Source organism: Bombyx mori, chromosome 19, assembly GCF_030269925.1.
Source record: "Bombyx mori chromosome 19, ASM3026992v2".
In the NCBI taxonomy this organism is placed as follows: domain Eukaryota; kingdom Metazoa; phylum Arthropoda; class Insecta; order Lepidoptera; family Bombycidae; genus Bombyx; species Bombyx mori.
Window position 1 is genome coordinate 3,092,009 of NC_085125.1, and position 19,577 is coordinate 3,111,585.

General features: G+C 40.3%; 2 protein-coding genes across 10 annotated transcripts in view; one reads left to right on the forward strand and one right to left on the reverse strand.

The window, feature by feature from the left end:
- Positions 1-12,027, forward strand: part of LOC105842594 (uncharacterized) — an 88,145-nt gene extending 76,118 nt beyond the window's left edge. The window contains exons 3-4 of the mRNA XM_062673905.1: positions 6,945-7,137; positions 10,910-12,027. Of these exons, the coding sequence (XP_062529889.1) occupies positions 6,945-7,137; positions 10,910-11,100 (384 nt within the window). The 3' untranslated portion in view covers positions 11,101-12,027. The remainder of the gene's footprint in view (positions 1-6,944; positions 7,138-10,909) is intronic.
- The window catches only part of LOC101738592 (transient receptor potential cation channel trpm), a 285,363-nt gene that overhangs the window by 155,175 nt on the left and 110,611 nt on the right, over positions 1-19,577 (reverse strand). The gene's annotated exons all lie outside the window — the stretch shown is intronic.

Below are 19,577 nucleotides of genomic sequence, written 5' to 3' on the forward strand. Positions count from 1 at the left end.
TTTCATCATGATAACGCTAGACCTCACACATCTTTAGCCACTCATAAAAAATTAAGAGAGCTTGACTGGGAGGTGTTAATGCATCCGCCGTATAGTCCTAGCCTTGCACCTTCAGATTTCCGTCTGTTTCGGTCTCTTCAGAATTCTTTAGGCAATTTCAGGTTAACATCACGAGAGGACTGCCAAAACCAATTGTCGCAGTATTTTGATCAGAAGCCCCAAAATTTCTATAGCAATCGGATCATGTCCCTACCTACAAGATGACAAAAAGTTATCGAACAAAATGGTACCTACATACTTTAGTTAAATGTAAATAAACAATATCAAAAAAACGTTGTGAATTTTCTTAAAAAATGCGAAGAAACTTTTTCCGCAACCCATTATTATAAAACAACTAGCTGACCCGGCAAACGTTGTATTGCCTTAAATAAGATTTCTAGGGAAATTCTAGTGTAGAAAAAAAAACCTCATTTAACCACATAATACCTCATTATAAACAAAAAAAAATATCCAAAAAATTAAAATAAAAAATAAATGTTTGGGGTGGACAACCCTTTTCACTTAGGGGTATGAAAAATAGATAGTAGCCGATTCTCAGACCTACTGAACATACTATTGATACACAAATAAAACCAAAAAAACATGGCTGAAAAATGTATAGTATTGTATAGCTCTCAAATATATTAAGTGTATAATCTATGATGTATAGTGAGTAAGTAAGACAGGAGACCGGCTTCGTCCTCATCCCTACTACGTGATGTTTGCTGGATGAGTGGTGACACCTGGCGGGGATAGCTGATCGATTGATAGTTGATCAGTAGTCGACCGGCGAGGGCGGGAGATCAAATTCAATTTAAAAAAAATCATAATTAAAGGAACTTGAAATTATAAACTCTGAATAAGAATTTATCGTACTACAATTATAATATTTGATTGCCATCTTGCAACCTTATTGCGGATCTGTGCATAGAATAAAAAAAATATTGATCGGGATGGAAAAATAGGGGTTGATCGTATAAGAGTGAAAATTGAGAGTAATATATTTTTTTTTATTTTAAGTCATGACAAAATACAAACAAATTCTCGCAAAAATTTTTAAAGTTTTTAATTAGCAAATAAAAAATAAGGGTTGATCGTAGAGGAGTGAAAATTGAGGATTGTATGTATTTTTGTATGTTGTATCATAAAAAAATAGAAATTAAAAATTTTGTCTAAAAAATAAATAAAAAAATTTAGGGGTGGACTACCCCTAACATTTAGGGGTATGAAAAATAGATGTTGGCCGATTCTCATAGATACCGGATAAGCACAAAAAATTTCATCAAAATCGGTCAAGCCGTTTCGGAGGAGTATGGCAACGAAAACTGTGACACGAGAATTTTATATATTAGATAATAAGTTCAATATATTGCCTAACGGTTCACTATGTGAGGCCGGAAGTGTTACCCGATAACACGAAAGAATATCGCAAAGATACATTCGTTTGCCGCATGAAACGCAAGTATTACTAACGAGACTATACACGGCGGAGAGAGCTCGGAACAATACATAATTGATGGTCAAAAAGCTTGTTCGCGGGTCTGAAATATTAAATATAGTACGTGCCTCGTTCTGTTGCTCGGATGAGGGCCGAAATTGGATTCGGTGAGCCAGAGGTGCCCTCGCTTTAAGGGCTCGTAAATGTTGTAAGCGTTTTACGCAATTCATTTTGTTTTTGATACGCTTTTATTAGCTTCAGACGTATGTATGTTAGTATGTAACGGAATTTTTGAACATGATTTTGATCCCCTTCAAAACGTCGGATTAATTCGAAATTTAATATACTTATTAAGGACCGATGACAATTCAATATAAAAAATTGAAATTTTTTAAATTCAACTAAAAAATAAAAAATAGTTTAAAAAAACTAAAAAAATACGCTTTTATAGAAAATCCGACTAAAAAATAGAGAATAAATTATAATAAGTTTTGCGTAAATTAAAAAATCAAAGCGTATTTTGTTACTTTTTTTTTCTTAGAGCCACTCGCGTACGTCAAGAACATAAATATCGCCACCTAGCTTGAGTTGCAAGTCATCGTTTAAGAGTTCTTTTGTAAAACAGATGCCCCATCCTTCAAACTGGAATGCGTCACTGCTCTTTAAGCGGAAATACAAGTGGGAGTGCATCAATGGAAACTAAGAAATAAGCCCTGAAGCCGCCGGTAATTCAATGGACACAGCCCACCTCATTCTCCTGCCCTTCTCCCAGTCACCTGGGGTCGGCGCAACATGTTTTCTCCTTCCATACTCCTCTATCATACCATTTCTTCGCTCACTCCCCTCTTACGCATATCGTCTTTCACGCAATCCATCCATTTCTTCTTAGGTCTACCTCTTCCTCTATAGCCTTCCACATTCATAGTTAAAACTCTCTTACCAACCTCATTATCATTTCGTCTCATCACATGTCCATACCGTCCCAAGCCCGCCTTTCAACTTCTCTATCACAGGTGCCACTTTCAGACTTCCTCTAACATATTCATTTCGTATTCTATCTATTCTTGTTACTCCACACATCCATCGCAACATTCGCATCTCTGCTGCATGAAATCGCCTTTCATCCGTCACTTTAGTGGTCCAAGAAGCTGATTTATACAAGACGGCAGGCCTTATTAAGGTCTTATATATCTTCCTTTTTAGGGGAAGAGAAACGTGTGAGTCACAAGTGATGCCCGTGACCTGTCAGCATCGATGGACACAGCCATAACATGAGATATTAAGTTGTATTTGAAAGACGTTGGCGAGACTTTGTTAAATAATGATTTATATAAATTAGTATCCAGCCAATCTCTAGAACTTTTTACTTTGCTTTGAATTTTTTATTGCCCTTGTAGGCAGACGAGCATACGACCCACCTGATGGTGAGTGGTTACTGTCGCCCATGGAGTTCAGCAATACCAGGGGCAGAGCCAAGCCGCTGCCTACCGCTTAATACTCTCCACACTTAAGTCGTCGTGGCCTAACGGATAAGACGTCCGGTGCATTCGTGTTGAAGCGATGCACCGGTGTTCGTATCCCGCAGGCGGGTACCAATTTTTCTAATGGAATACGTACTCAACAAATGTTCACGATTGACTTCCACGGTGAAGGAATAACATCGTGCAATAAAAATGAAATGAAAAAAAAAAACAAGCCTCGTTTGAAGAAGGACATGTCATAGCGCTCGGGAAACACCGTGGAGGGGAGCTCATTCCATAGCCGGATGGTACGTGGCAAAAAACACCTCTGGAAACGCACTGTGGATGACCGCAGTGGCTCCAGGTAGTATGGATGAACTGTACTCTGGTGGCGGGCGGTGTGATGGTAAAAGCGAGATGTCGGTATCATCTCGAACAAATCCTCAGAGTAAAGTATAAAAAGCTTATTCGAAGTGGTCTCCATTGGCTGCAATACAGTCCTTTAAACGTTGAGGCCACTTATCAATAGAAGCACGCACTCTTTCCATGGGAAAATTTTTCACTGCCAATCGTACGGATTGTTTTAGGGACTCCAGATTATCATGGCGTTTAGAGCAAGCCGTACTCTCTAAAACTGACCATAAATCATAATTCAGCGGATTAAGATCGGGACTAGACGACGGCCAGTCTTCAGCTCTGATGAAGTCCGAAACGTTCGTTTCCAACGAAGACTGCGTAGACCGAGCTTTATGACCTGGCGCCGAGTCTTGCTGGAAGGACCATTCTTGATTATTGAACATCCTGTTGTTAAGGGGCTTCACTACCTTCTCAAGAATGGTATCTTGATACACTTGTGCCGATGTTTTGATACCTTTATCTTTTGCTTTCGGACAGGATTTCTTCGAATTCTTTCCCTTACTGTTTTGACCACCTTTTTCGTATGAGCACTACGTGGACGGCCAGATCTTTTTCTGTCACAAACAAAGGAGGTCTCATTGCACCTATTAATAGCCCGGTACACAAACATTTTACTAATACCAAGCGTATGGAGAGTTTTAAAAATTGCATTTGGCTCCAGACCTACTTTGTGTAATGCAATCACCGCGATTCGGTTCTCTTTATCGCCCCACTCCATTTTAATATCACAAAATATTGTACAATGTAGTGCCTCCAAAATGAGAAAACTCAATGAGCAATCATATAAAAATGACAGATTCCAAATTCAAATGTAATATTTTGTTTATTTTTAATTGTAACAGTATTTATGGCCAGACTAAGTATATATAAAGATATTATAAGCTTCCTTTTTATGTAGTAGCTCACGTGCTTCGTCCTTTTACGGCACATGAATATTCAAACTTCAGAACACTGACGTTTTCAATTCTCTTTGTGCATCCTTATTAAATAGCTTGTACAATTTCTTTGGATCTTTGTAACAAAAATACTCTTTGTAAGGAAATCATAACAAAGATTTTCTCAATTCTTAAGAAATCGCTCTTATGAGATAATAAAAAGATGTGTTGTGTCGTGGGACACCGGATACGAACGAAGTTCCTTATTATAAAAATATAAATTTTAAGTTCTATTCGAGGTATAAAGAAAATAAAACTGGAGGTTTCGCAACAACCCACGGTCATTCGGTAACGTGCGAACTTATTGTGGTACACTTCATTCACGGTTGCTTGCATAAGAGTTAGTGTATTGCGCAAACGAAAGCTCTGAGATCGTGGTCAATGAATGATAAAAAAATATCTTATTTTTTGTACGTAAAGTTAAGTCGTACACCGTGTGCATTATTAATAAAAATCTTACGTTACGGACGTTTTGTCCCGGTTTGGGTACCCTCCGCATCGTCCCATAAGGAAATTCGTTCCAAAAAGTTTCCTTATAGACCTCATTTGGTTTACTTAACACGCCAATACTGATAAGTCGTGATAGTCTAAGGCGATGCGAATACTTTCATACTTTTAGACAGAATCTTACAGTATGACTCAATGACGAGTTGGACATTGATTTCCAAAGGCATTATCGTGGACTCATAATTGCTTCTTAATTGTCGTTTGATGCATTTCATTTCATAAGGAAAACCCGTTGAACAATTCATAGCGGCACTTTCAATGAAAACTTCTGCAAGGATCTTTGAATAATATAAATAGTATGAAATCTCGGATCTGGGGACAGTTCTATCGAGATATCGATATCGGACGTTCGATTTTAAAACTTCCATTGCATCCAACGTAGCACAGTCGGTGTAATTGAGCGAGAAATTGGAAAACTCAGTAAGTTCTCTTTGTTATTAGATATTAAATTAAAATTGTATACATTCTTTTATAATTTTTTTCTTAAAGCATCCCTGTGCACCGAAACTTATGTACACATATTTTAAACTTGTGTCGTTGTGTGTTGAAGTCGTTTTTTGTTAAAGCATGTTTATTTAAAATTATTTTTTCTCCTACCTACGCCGAAAGTTCGGTTTTCGTCCCGCTGTACACGGAAGAAAGTGTAACTTTTTCGCCCTGGGTACTGACAAGTGCGCATGCGCGTTAGTGTCTACGTCTGCTCTCACGCACCTAAAATTCTCCGCCATTGTTGTGCTCGGGTAATTTGCAATATTGTGTTTAGTGTAAATGTGAAATAAACAAAACGCAATAAAATTTAATAGTGAAGTATTAAACAAATATGAGTTCATCAGACAGTTCTTATTCAATTAAAAGTAGTTTATTTAAAAATTAAAAAGCAGTTAAATGGGTTTTTTTACGAGTACGAGGGGGGGCTCCGCCCAGTTTACCCCCGGCCAGGGCTTCGCCCCTGGACCCCGGCTCGGTACTCCACGAACTTTCGGCCTGGTAGGAGAAAAAATAGTATGTGCACCGCGGGAGAAAAGTAGGACATCTCATCCCGTGTGTTCGCCAATTTTACACGCGGGAAGAAATGTCCTACTTTTCTCCCTTGGTGCACAATGTACTATTATCACTATGTACAGTGTACTCACCTTACTTCACGGCGTCTACCCTAATTTTTTTTTTTTTTAATCAAAACCCTTATCCTTTAAATAACAATCAAAATAATAATCGTGTCAAAATAAATTGTTCTCCACGACACATAAATACAATGTAAAAAAAAAACATTAACTTGATTTGATTTTTAAAAATTCATTCAAAGTATTGTAATTTAAAAGAAGCAGGTACTAAAAGTTAAATACTCACTTAAGCACAACATAAAAGTCTTCACTCAAAAGACATTGAACGACTTACCTGAAAAAGAAAGATTGCATTATAATTTAAAATGAATCACGCTAATGTCACAAAAAACTCAAACGCCTCACGCGCGCCTATACATTTTCGTCTCATAAAAATTGTATTTAAATTAGTTAATGTCTTCTGCCTTTGCTATGTAAATTGAATTTTGACTATAAATATACGGAATTTATTGTGTAGGTAATAAATATATCGAAGACAAAGCGAACCTTTAATATTAAAACGTAAATACAAATCATTAAACATTTTATATCGAAGTATAAAAGCAGCTTAATGATATTTCAATTTTGATTTATTCGACAGACATGCGATCGAGACGTGAGCTACTATTTTAAACGTATAGTTTAATAGTTATATAAATTATGATTTGCATAATTACTAGTGGTAAGAACCTCTTGTGAGTCCGCACGGGCAGGTACCACAACCCTGCCTATTTCTGCCGTAAAATAGTATTGCGTTTCGGTTTGAAGGGCGGGGCAGCCGTTGTAACTATACTGAGACCATAGGACTTATGTCTCAAGGTGGGTGGCTCATTTACGTTGTTAATGTCTATGGACTCCAGTAACCACTTAACACCAGGTGGGCTGTGAACTCGCCCACCCATCTAAGCAATAAAAAAAAAATAAAAAAGATGGCGTTGTACGTCTCGAGCGTTCTCGATGTTACTAGTTCAATTGATATTCGTCTCGGCTATTCGGCGATAGATGGCGTTACCAGCGTAGCAATATTTAAAATTAAACCTTCTTTCAGATTATCACTATGAAATTCCTAGTGACCGCCGTCCTATTATCGCTTGCTATTGCAATCCAGGCTGGATCCTACTCCGACAGATACGACAACATCAACGTAGCCGAGATCCTGGGAAACAAGAGATTGTTGACGGCATACATCAAGTGCGTTTTGGAAGAAGGAAAGTGCACCGCCGAAGGGAAGGAGTTGAAATGTAAGATTTAATAGACACATCGATTTAGTTATAGTCATTTTCAGAGAAATCAAAGATCGTTCTTTGGACTTGCTACTACTAAAATAGTGCTTTAAAGACTTCTTACTCTAGATTTCAGTTTTAGTGTATTATTATAGCGCTGAAATTAGTGTAACGATTTAATTTGAAAATTAAAAGTAAATAGTTGTGCTTTGAGCTTAGCTAGCAGTTACGATTAGCACAGCCGCGTTTTAAAGTCTTATAATAATTGGTTATTCAAAATTGAAAATAGTAAACGTCACTATCTCTACTAATATTATAAACATTCTGGTCTGTCTTTGTGTAATGCTCACGCCAAACTACTGAACCGATTTTGACGCAGTTCTGTGTGGAAACAGTTTGAACCATTTGAAAGACTGTGGCGGTAGCTATCATACAAAACAAGATACTTGACAGATGCTTGAATCTCGCTTACGACATTTTCAAGATAAGCTTGCATATATACAAGTTCCGAACAACAACATTCGGACCGTCGGTCTACCGAGCAATATCACCCGTTCGATGGAAGATCTTCCCTTTGTCTTTAAACCTCTCAAAAAACCATAAGCTAATTTTGATTCTACAGCTAAGGTACTAAGAATACATACCCACGCGTTACAAAGCGGAGTGGGAAATCTAGCTGCCTATAAGAATTCATGCCCTAAAATAAATTAATTATTTGTAGCCCCACTAAAACAAAAGAATGCTTCGAATTTGGGAATGCCAATAAAAAAACAACATTCCCATTAGATTGTAAGCGCACGCACTCATACAAGCGTAACAAGTTATATTAGGACCATCAGATATTGGAAAAATAATGAGGTAACAATATCCTGCGAAAGATTGTTTGAATTATTCTTATAGAAAAAAATACATTGGTTAAACTTTTACGATATTCAATTGAGATTCGTTTGAATACATTTTCAATAATTTGTATTAACTTTTACTTGAGTTTATATTAATTTAAAGAATAATTCCATTATAAAAATAATTCATATTTTACTAGGGTATGGAATATTGTGAGCTCGCATTACTAAAGAATAAAACTTAAATTTCTGCCTAAAAGCGGTGACGCCTTCTAGTTTAAAGAGTGAGGCAACCTTACCTTACCTTTCTTTAAACCTTTTAAGTTTAAGGAATGGGACAACCTTAATCTTCTATATCTTTTTTTTTTTTTTTTTCCTACCTAAGCTGAGAGCCTTGAGAGGCTATGTCAGCGTAACCCTAACTTTTGTAGGTGAGCTCACGGGGCTCAAACCTGACGTCGTTGCTAACACGAACCCTAGCAAGAGCCGTGCTTCGCAGAATCTACCACCGGATCGGAAACGCGACCCACTGAGAAGATCCGGCGAGAAACTCAGTGGGCTGTGTCTGGGAGTTAATTTACTCGTCGAGCCCTTCGTCGCAAGCGACGGGTTCGACGAGAACGGTGACCGGTGCTTGAAGTACCTAGAAGCACCGTTAGTGGATCGGGAGGATCCGAGATGACGTGTTTTGGGCGACGTCGACTGCTTTCCATTCTGTCCGCAGGATCGGGAATGTAGTTACCGGCGGCCACGATGAGAGGGTTCTCGTGTCGTGCCGCTTTATCGAAGTGGCGCGTAGACGCTGACTGCATATACTTACTGGTGGACTCTAAGTCCAGGTCGTCATGGAGGTCGACGTTCCTGACGAACCACGGGGCTCCGACGGCTATCCTGCAAAAACGGGATTGGATGACTTGGAATGATTTTAAGTGTATGCGGGCCGCGTGAGCGAACACTACACTTGCATAGGTCATGACGGGGCGTATGCAAGTTTTGTAGAGTGTCACCTTATTTCTAAGGGACATTTTACTTCGCCTACATATCATCGGGTAGAGACGTCCTAGAATGAAGGCGGCACGGTCGCGTACCGTCTTGATGTGGGGGCGGAATGTCATCCTACTGTCGAGGGTGACGCCTAAATATTTGACCTTCGGGGCCCACGGTATGGGCTGGTCGAACATCGTGATTGGGCGAACGGCGGGGGCGGGGTTATTGACGCGCCTAGTCGGGAGGGGGATGCTCAGCGTGGTGTTCGGAGGGCGACCCCTTTTGAAGAGCACCGCTGTGCTTTTCGTGGGGTTGATGTCGATGCGCCACTTCCGGAACCACTGTCCCATGGTGGTAGCCGCGGTCTGAAGTCGTCGATGAAGCAACGCCTTCTTCCTACACGAGTAGTAGATGGCGGTGTCATCGGCGAAGAGCGCCAGATGGGTCTCCGGAGACCGGGGTATATCATTGATATACAAACTGAATAGTAACGGGGAGAGGGCGGAGCCTTGCGGGACTCCGGCTGTGACGTGTCTTCTATATCAAGATAGCAATGAATCTATACTAATATAGAAATTTACAGTGGTTTTTACGGATGTTCCGTTATAACTACTGAACCATGCATCCGATTGACTTGAAACTTGGTATCCATGTAGAAAATACATGTACTTAATGGATAGGCTAATATTTATATGAGTGTTGGACTCCCTACACCAGTTGCGGGGGCGTTAATGATGAGAATCTTTATGGGGGTGAGAAATAATAATGTTAATTTTAAATACCCAGCGAAGCGGACGGGTACAGCTAGTATACTATAATAATATACCTATATTATATATAAACAGTCGGAGGTCGGTGCGAATTTCCCAGTAATCTTTCCCAGCACAAAATATAATTTTCATTTTTATTAATTTCCTATATAGACAAACAAACGTACCGCGCACTTAACGGTCTCATCATTGGTTTTTTTTTATTGCTTAAATGGGTGGACGAGCTCACAGCCCATCTGGTGTTAAGCGAAACCGAAACGTATTTTTGCTTCACGTCAGAAATATGTATATAGGTAGGTTGGTGGTACCTACGCTTGCAGGCTGGCTCACAAGACAATCTGCTACCGGTAATTATGCAAATTTAAATTTTTACGAGTTTGTTTTTTTATTATACAATGTTATTCCTTCACCTTCATTTCCTTACTGTAAAAACTGAGACCTTAGACCTTTATCTCAAGATAGGTGGCGGCATTAACGTTGTTGATGTCTATGGGCTCCGGTAACCACTTCACACTATATGGGGCCGCGAGCTCGTGAAACCATGTAAGCAATAAAAAATATATAAAAAAAAACCGTGGAAATCAATCGTGAACATTTAAGTTAAGTACATATTACAATAACATCTGCTTTTAAGCTATTGCATAGCTTTTATCGCGGGCTTTGAGCGCGGCGACCGAATCAAGAAATTCCGTAACTAAAATAAAACCTTACACCCCCCACTTCGCCTACCATGTAGCTGGCGTTCAACACATTCACACGTTGCGCTTGTGTAGTGTTTGTGAATAAGCGCGTAGCGTGACGTCGCACTGCATGCGCATCATGAAAAGTGTGCGCATCTCTCTCTCGCGCAGTCTAGCTTATGGGTGTGAAGAGGACAGTTAATGTTTTGCTTTTGTTAACGTTTATAAATATAGCGTGGTCTTATTTTATTATTGTTTTAATATTTCTTATTAATTATAATTGTATGAGTTGATAAAAAATGCTATGCAATAGCTTCACCGCGGCAGTCCCCGAGTGCCACACGTGTTCTTAACATCGCTACCCTGACACCGTTTACCGCCGCATTGTGGGATGATCCCTACTTGAAACCGTAGTGGTTTATTCATTAACACAAGTTTCCTGAGCCAATTAAGGCACATACCGATTACGTACGTATGACAAGCATTAATTATGAAATATTTTTCTTTTCAGCTCACATTACGGATGCGCTTCAAACTGGCTGCACAAAATGTACCGGAGCCCAACGTAAGGGGATACGGAGGGTGATCAAGCACCTGATCGACAGTGAGCCGGGGTATTGGGATCGTTTGGTCGATATGTATGACCCGAAACGTGTTTACACCGGGAAATACGAGAAAGAACTGCGAACAATCAAAGCATAGTTGATCTAAAGCAATTCGATTTATGCTAACACGACAAAACGCATCACGAAATGTATGGAAACTGTTTATTGTTAGGTACATTTGTTATTAGTACGCTGTGGTACTGTCGTTCAAAATTCTTTTGTTTCCACATTTAAATTTTGACCGGTGTCCGAAATTCGACCTTAATCACTGACGACTGAAGATTTAAATTCATCTTTATTTTGTTTGTTAAAACAGAAGGCCGAATAAAAAAGTTATTGATAACTCAGAATCTGGTCGATATATAAATATATTCACAGAACAAAAAAGAAAAGGAGAAATGTCAGACAAACAGGGTGTCTCTTATATGTATGTACATATGTATAGATAATAAAATTACTTGCCTTGTAAAGAATAATCGATATTATTCATATATTTCTCCAATTTCGATTAAGGTTTAAAAAAATATCGTTTTTTCGTCTGTTTGAGATCTCTATTTGTACATTAAATTATGAATATCGTTTTGTATGTAAATTTAATTTTATGTTTGTATCTTCGTCTTTCGATTGTGATTTGAAATCTGCGACAGTTATTATTATATAAACATGCTACAGGTGGCGTAGTGATAGGAAATATATTTTTTAAAACAATGGTCCGACCAGAGCGTATATACTAGTGTTATATACTAAGGCGAACATCTTTGTTTACATTCAAAGCAATTTTAGGCCATTGTTTCGTGTAATTGAGATAGCTTTAATTAATTTATTTCAAATAATTTAATGAATTTTCTTTAGAATTTATAATTGTTATTGTTTCATTTCTTCATTCATTTATTTAATTCGATCGAGTTTTTTTCTTTCATATTACTCCATTTGTTTAAGGGTGCTTGATTTGTTTTTATTAAATATTTTATTCGTTTTTTTGTTACTTTCTTTTTTGTTACAATAAAAAAATGCCTATATTTAATTTAAACACTTTTATTTAATTAATTTATAAATTAATAGAATACGGAATGAATAGGTTAGAGGAAGTCTGAAAGTGGCACCTGTGACAGAGAACCTGAGAAGTGCGCGTTTGGGATTGTATGGACATGTGATGAGACGAAATGAAAAGGAGGTTGGTAAGAGAATGTTAACTATGAATGTGGAAGGATATAGAGGAAGAGGTAGACATAAGAAGAAATGGATGGATTGCGTGAAAGACGATATGGGTAAGAAGGGAGTGAGCGAAGAAATGGTATATGATTGAAGAGTATGGAAGGAGAAAACATGTTGCACCGACCCCAGGTGAGTGACGATTATTTAGTGGGTTCTGGTTTTAATGACTACTCGATATTTCGGCTTTATTGGAAACGTTTTAATTACGACCGAACTGCGGGTAGGATGTTAAAAAAGCAAACCAATCCGTCTACCCTCTTTCTAATACCTACGTGTGTGGTGTTGCCCCTAGAACTCGATGGTTCGAAGCGACGGCACATACACATACACTTACCATAACAAAAGCTATTTCAGAACACTTTGTATTTATAACAAGATGTTTTTCTTTCACGATACTCATAAAGAATCTATTTAATAATTTATTTTTCGATACACTTAGTCAGTACAAATTATAAACATACTCTATTGCAAACGGCCCACCTGATGGTGACATTAGCATATCGAAAAGAATACGCTCGACCTTTTCATACTCCTACAAAAGTCGCAGAAGAAGTCATTAGGAAGAATCGGGCGGGATTTTCAAACCGACTCAGGGGCTTGGCTGATCGGAAGCGGAAAGAACCACTAACGACGAAAAAGATGTTTCTAAGAGATGACTTGATTTGTTTTATTGCCGTATAGACAGACGAGCATACGTTCCATCTGATGGTGAGTGGTTACCGTCGCCCATGGACATCAGCAATGCCAGGGGCAGAGCCAAATCGCCACCTACCGTTAAATACTCTCCGTAAGCCTCGTTTGAAGAAGGACATGTCGGACTCACAACACTCCCTACCATCAACTAATAAACCTAGTCATTAATTATGGAAGACATTCTTTAATAACACGCATGACTGACCGCGTTTCGTGACCACGAAAACTGTGAAGTATTATAAACGTGTGAATTAATATAACGACAGCATCAAAACGGCTCGATTAAGCCGTGAAAATAGTTGTAATTGTGTATTCGACACGCGAAAACTAAAGGAAATACTATAAACACGCAAGACTTGAGATAAAAATTAAATTTGTGACTTCAACCTCTCGGATCAGTGGTGGAGTTCATAATAATCGCAATAGGTAGGCAGTCAGCATAACCAAAAACCTCCGGTTGGACCATGAGCTCGTTGATCAATTCGAACAAAAATAGCAAATATCGATTTCTGGCCTATGGTCCTAATTTAATATGTTGAAAAAAATAATTTCCATAACAAAAACTAGAAATGTAATCAATAAAATTTTTAAAATAAAATGTTACTGTTCAATTCGGAGCCTTACGACCTTAGTTTAAAAACTAAATTTCCATTTGTCTCCAATACAAGGAATGAGATTTGTTGTCGTTGTTTTGTTAATATCAAACAGTCTCCTCGATTCGTTAAAAGCACGATTCTCGGTAAATAACAATTCTTTTTTGATTACATTAGCGAATAACAAACGTCTTAAACGAAAACAAAACTTTCCACCTCTGTATTTAAAGCTGAAATTCTCTTGACAGATCAGAGCGCTCGAGATTTAAATGGTAATTAACGGGTAAATTATTTAGTGTTTGTTCTAGAACGTTCTCGAACTCTAGCGCTCGGAATTTTCTTTTTCTTTTTAATACAATTAAAACAAAATGAAATTGGGTATTAACTGTGTTATTATTTCTGGCAACGATTAACAATTAGATCCTGTTTGATTTGTTCATAATATTGTTTGTTAGTAAATATTTTGTGTTGTTTTAACAATACTTATGTAGTATATATTTTATATAGTACATTCAACAACGAAACATACAAAGAGAAATTATCGATACAAATCTGCGGTTTTTTTCTCGAAAACCGAATTACTTCTCACCCTGTAATACAGTCAAAATCTGTTATAACGACATCGAAGGGACTGCTCATATTCAGTCGTAAAAACCGATAGTCGTAACAACCGGTGATGTTTAATGTGTATCGTGCAAGTACAAACAAATCGATAGGGAATTATTGGAAAAATATATTTATATAATACGCGATTTTTCTTCAATATTAATTTGTTTTATTTTTCTTTGCGACATTTTGAAAGTTTCACGAATAACTCCAGAAAGTTTTGGTGCGTCTTGTGTATAGATAAGTAACAAAATAACTGAAAAGATATGAAGAAGCGGGCTTTGACTACCGCATGCACGTGTTTTGTTTCTAAAAATTAGAAAAGACCCTACACTTCAATAAATCCTATTGTTTTCTTTCCTGATTTTAAAAGCCATTGAAGACAAATGTGGATACCTATTCAAATTGTTTACAATACAGCTTAGCCGGTCGTTCTAACAGATCTAATTCTCCGAAATATTAGTTAAATGTGGTCGTTTTTGAGGTATGTCGTTATTACCAATGTCGTAGAAAGCAATATTTTTAATAAGGCGGTCATATGGCATTCAGCCGGGACCTTTGTTCTTGGTTATTATAACCGGCATGTTGTATTAAACGATGTCGCAGTAAACGGTTTTGACTGTATATATTTTTATAGAATTGGTTCATTCCCGATCCTGCGGACAGCATTCCCGATCCTGCGGACAGAATGGAAAACAGTCGACGTCGCCCAAAACACGTCATCTCGGATCCTTCCGATCCACTAACGGTGCTTCTAGGTACTTCAAGCACCGGTCACCGTTCTCGAACCCTCCTTCCCAGGAACTTGGAAATTGGGCAAGGTTATCGCCTTGCCCAAACCCGGCAAGGACAGGAGAAATCCCTCCAGTTACCGTCCGATTACCTTGCTGTCGCACGTGGGCAAGTTGTTCGAGCGGCTGCTGCTGAGAAGGGTGTCGCCGCACATCCTTCTTAGACCCGAGCAATTCGGGTTTCGTAGCGGTCACTCGACAACGCTGCAATTGGTCCGCGTTATGCATCACTTGGCGGATCGGTCCAACGCGCGCCAGTACGCGGCCGCAGTCTTTCTCGATATCGAGAAGGCCTTCGACCGTGTCTGGCATGCGGGACTGGTTCACAAGTTGTTGCAGAACACGGACCTCCAGCACGCCTACGTGCGACTGCTGGGGTCGTACCTGGAGGGAAGATCCTTCCTTGTCGCGGTCGAGGGCGCCAAGTCGTCGGTGCGCCCAGTCACGGCCGGAGTTCCTCAGGGGAGTGTCCTGGCACCACTCCTCTACGCTCTCTATACCAACGACATTCCCACGCTTGAGGGCAACCTCCAAGCGTGGGAAGCCGACGTGAAGTTGGCGCTGTTTGCCGACGACAGCGCCTACTTCGCGTCATCCAACTTCCCCTCTGCGGCCATTTCGAGGATGCAGAGGCTATTGGACTTACTGCCCCAGTGGCTGGACCGATGGAGGGTCGCGGTCAACGTGGGGAAGACTGCGGCTATCCTCTTCGGTCCGGTCCGCACAACAGTCGTCCCGGGACAGCTCAGTCTCCGTGGCGCTAATGTCGAGTTTAGATCCAGCGTCCGGTACTTGGGGGTCGATATCGACCGGAGTTTGAGGATGACCGCCCACGCCATGTCGGCGTTGGCGGCCGCTCGTTACGCGAGATTCCTCCTCCGGCCGGTGTTGGCCTCCAGGTTGCCGGTCAGGACTAAGCTCGGCATTTATAAGACGTATGTCCGTTCCCGTATCACGTACGCAGCTGCGGCCTGGTATCACCTCATCCCGCAGGGTATGCGGGAGAGGTTACAGGTCCAGCAAAATCTGGCTCTTCGCACGATAGTCGGAGCAGGGCGTTACGTCAGAAATGCCGTAATCGCCCAGGATCTGGATGTGGAGTCGCTCGAGGAGTTCATCCGGAGGCTAGCTCGTAATCTTTACGAGCGGGCTGACGGTGGACCCCACGAGCATCTCCACAATTTAGCTCCCTTGCACGCTAGACCACCTGATGGTCTGGCGCTACCAAGGGAGCTACTGGAACCCCCTTCTATGGTAAGATAGTCGGCTTAACCGGAGTGATATGGGAGTGCTCATAATGAGTGCCCCCTTGGGACTGAGCTGTCCACACTCGTCATTTCCCCCCACATCGTTGGGGTGCCCCCTTATGGGGACCCATTTCCCACCCCGTTGGGTGGACCACTCCCCCTTATGGGGAGTGATTATATGTCGGTCCCTCCCCGCAACGGTCTTCCTCTTCTGGGGAGCCCTTAGCGGGTGAGCGCCAAACTAGTGTCGCCGCCCCTCCTCTGGTTTGTAGAGGTGGGGCCGCGGCATGGGGCCGGTGGCGGGCCCCACGGTGCTGACTGTTGTCCATGCTTTTGTACATATAGGGTAGTTAGTTTAGTTGTAGTTAGATGTAGACAGTTATAAGGGGAAAAAAAAAAAAAAAAATAGCATTAAGGAAGCAGAGGACAGCAGCCGGCGCCGGGGAGACTCCTCCGCGGGCATCACTCCACCCAGGAGAAACAAGCCCATCGTTATTATATTTATGTATTTATATTTTGTCGATGTAGTGCAGCCGTGCGCGCTGCGAACAGCGTACCTCTCCCCAGTCCTCCTTGCATTATTTCACCCCTGCCCTATGTGGCAGGGAGTTTCAGCTCGGGCAGTGGGGTTTGCCCCGAGGCCCGTTCCGTGCCCCCGTTAGGGGGTACGACGACCCTTCTTCTCTCGTCGAACCCGTCGCTTGCGACGAAGGGCTCGACGAGTAAATTAACTCTCAGACACAGCCCACTGAGTTTCTCGCCGGATCTTCTCAGTGGGTCGAGTTTCCGATTAGGTGGTAGATTCTGCGAAGCACGGCTCTTGCTAGAGTTCGTGTTAGCAACGTCATCAGGTTTGAGCCCCGTGAGCTCACCTACTAGCCACGGTTACGCTGAAATAGCCTCTAAGGCTATCAGCTTAGGTAGGAAAAAAAAATTGGTTCGTGACGTATCAATTTGAGGTACCGTTTTATTTGTTCGAATTATATAGTCTTCGTATTAAGCTAAGATTCTAAAGCCATCCGCAGATTGTAAACTGTGATGGCAGCTTACAAGACCACTATTTAATTGCGCTTAATTGTTACAACCCTAGCCCGTATATGTAAATGCATATAAAAAACCTACTCATCATAAGCCCTATTACGGTTTCATAAAAACATACTAGACTCAGTTCGAATCAGATATTCATCGAAGGGAGACGTTTACCGATTTTCCTCACTATTTCCCGATCATTCATTAAAACTATTATTTTGTAGTGTTCAATAAATCTGTTTTAAAAAGATTTCGGTCTTCTCGCTTTTAACAGATCGCAGTAGATTGCCCACTGAGTTTCTCGCCGGATCTTCTCAGTGGGTCGCGTTCCGATCCGGTGGTAGATTCTGCGAAGCACTGCTCTTGCTAGGACCAGTGTTGGCAACACTCCGGTTTGAGCCCCGTGAGCTCACCTACACGTTTGGGTGAAGCTGAAATAGCCTCTCAAGGCTATCAGCATAGGTAGGGGAAAAAAACGCTAGTATTTCAGAGAATGCTGCTGCCCATTTTCCGGTGACTCTTTTGGTCGCTTTTACGACACCCACGGGAAAAGATTGGTTGACGAGTGGTTTAAGCCGTTAGTTATGACAGCATATTATTACTTAGTCTGGCCATAAATACTGTTACAATTAAAAATAAATAAAATATTACATTTGAATTTGGAATCTGTCATTTTTATTCATATTTCATTGATTTTTCTCATTTTGGCGCCAATACATTGTACAATATTTAGCGATATTCAAATGGAGTGGGGTGATAAAGAGAACCGAATCGCTGTGATTGCATTACACAAAGTAGGTATGGAGCCAAATGCAATTTTTAAAATTCTGCATACGCTTGGTATTAGTAAAATGTTTGTGTACCGGGCTATTAATAGGTGCAATGAGACCTCCTCTGTTTGTGACATAAAAAGATCCGGCCGTCCACGTAGTGTTCGTACGAAAAAGGTGGTCAAAGCAGTAAGGGAAAAAATTCGAAGAAATCCTGTCCGAAAGCAAAATATTGTATCTCGGGAGATGAAGATAGCACCTAGAACCATGTATTGTATGTATTTTAAAAGATGACCTAGGACTTGCAGCCTTTATGAGACGTACTGGTCATTTCTTAACTGATAATTTAAAAGAGAATAGGGTGGTAAAATCGAAACAACTACTGAAACGGTACGCAAAGGGAGGTCAGAGAAAAATTTAGTTTACGGATGAGAACATTTTTACAATTGAGCAACATTTTAACAAATAAAATGGCCGTATTTATGCTCAAAGCTCTAAGGAAGCTTCCCAATTAGTCGACAGAGTGCAACGTGGGCACTGTCCGACTTCAGTGATGGTTTGGTGGGGTATTAGCTATGAAGGAGTGACTGAGCCATACTTTTGTGAAAAAGGTATCAAAACATCGGCACAAGTGTATCAAGATACCATTCTTGAGAAGGTAGTGAAGCCCCTTAACAACACCATGTTCAATAATCAAGAATGGTCCTTCCAGCAAGACTCGGCGCCAGGTCATAAAGCTCGGTCTACCCAGTCTTGGTTGGAAACGAACGTTTCGGACTTCATCAGAGCTGAAGACTGGCCGTCGTCTAGTCCCGATCTTAATCCGCTGGATTATGATTTATGGTCAGTTTTACAGAGTACGGCTTGCTCTAAACGCCATGATAATTTGGAGTCCCTAAAACAATCCTGGATGGAGGGAAGTCGTATGGGAGAAACTGATGCAGCGGGGGAGTCTCGACCCTTAGTAATGAGGAAAACGACGCGAGGAGGAAAACAATCCGTACGATTCGCAGTGAAAATTTTCCCATGGAAAGAGTGCGTGCTTCTATTGATAACTAGTTTCAACGTTTAAAGGACTGTATTGCAGCCAATGGAGACCACTTCGAATAAGCTTTTTATAGTTTAAATTGTTTTATATTTATGTATTAAACTAACACACTGTAAAAGTAATAAATGTTATTTGCAATAGATGTTTTTTTCCTTTGTCTCAGTATTTTTTGCAAGACTAAGTATATGTCTCGGGTGCCTTTTTTTAACAAACAGCAGACGGTTTAAAATTTGATTTCATATCTTAAGTTACACTTCTGTCAGTTAGCGTATACTCAAACAGAATTTATGTTCTACGTACAATTTGTTATTGTTAAATAATTGTATAAAAGACAAGCATTTTGCGCTTTGGCGAATTGGCGCTAGGCCAAGATCGTCTTTAAATGTTCGAGAACTCACCACTTTATATAACAGTCGCAGAAAACCTTCAAAGGTTTACCTTTCAATTTAATACGAGTTACGCGTGTCGTAAGCACGCGAGCCCATAATATAAAATCCAACAAAATATTTCCAACAAAGTTGTCGTTTCCTCGTTTTCAAGTAATTATATCAAGGAAGCCGCGCCTTTGTTTCGCGTTTAAAT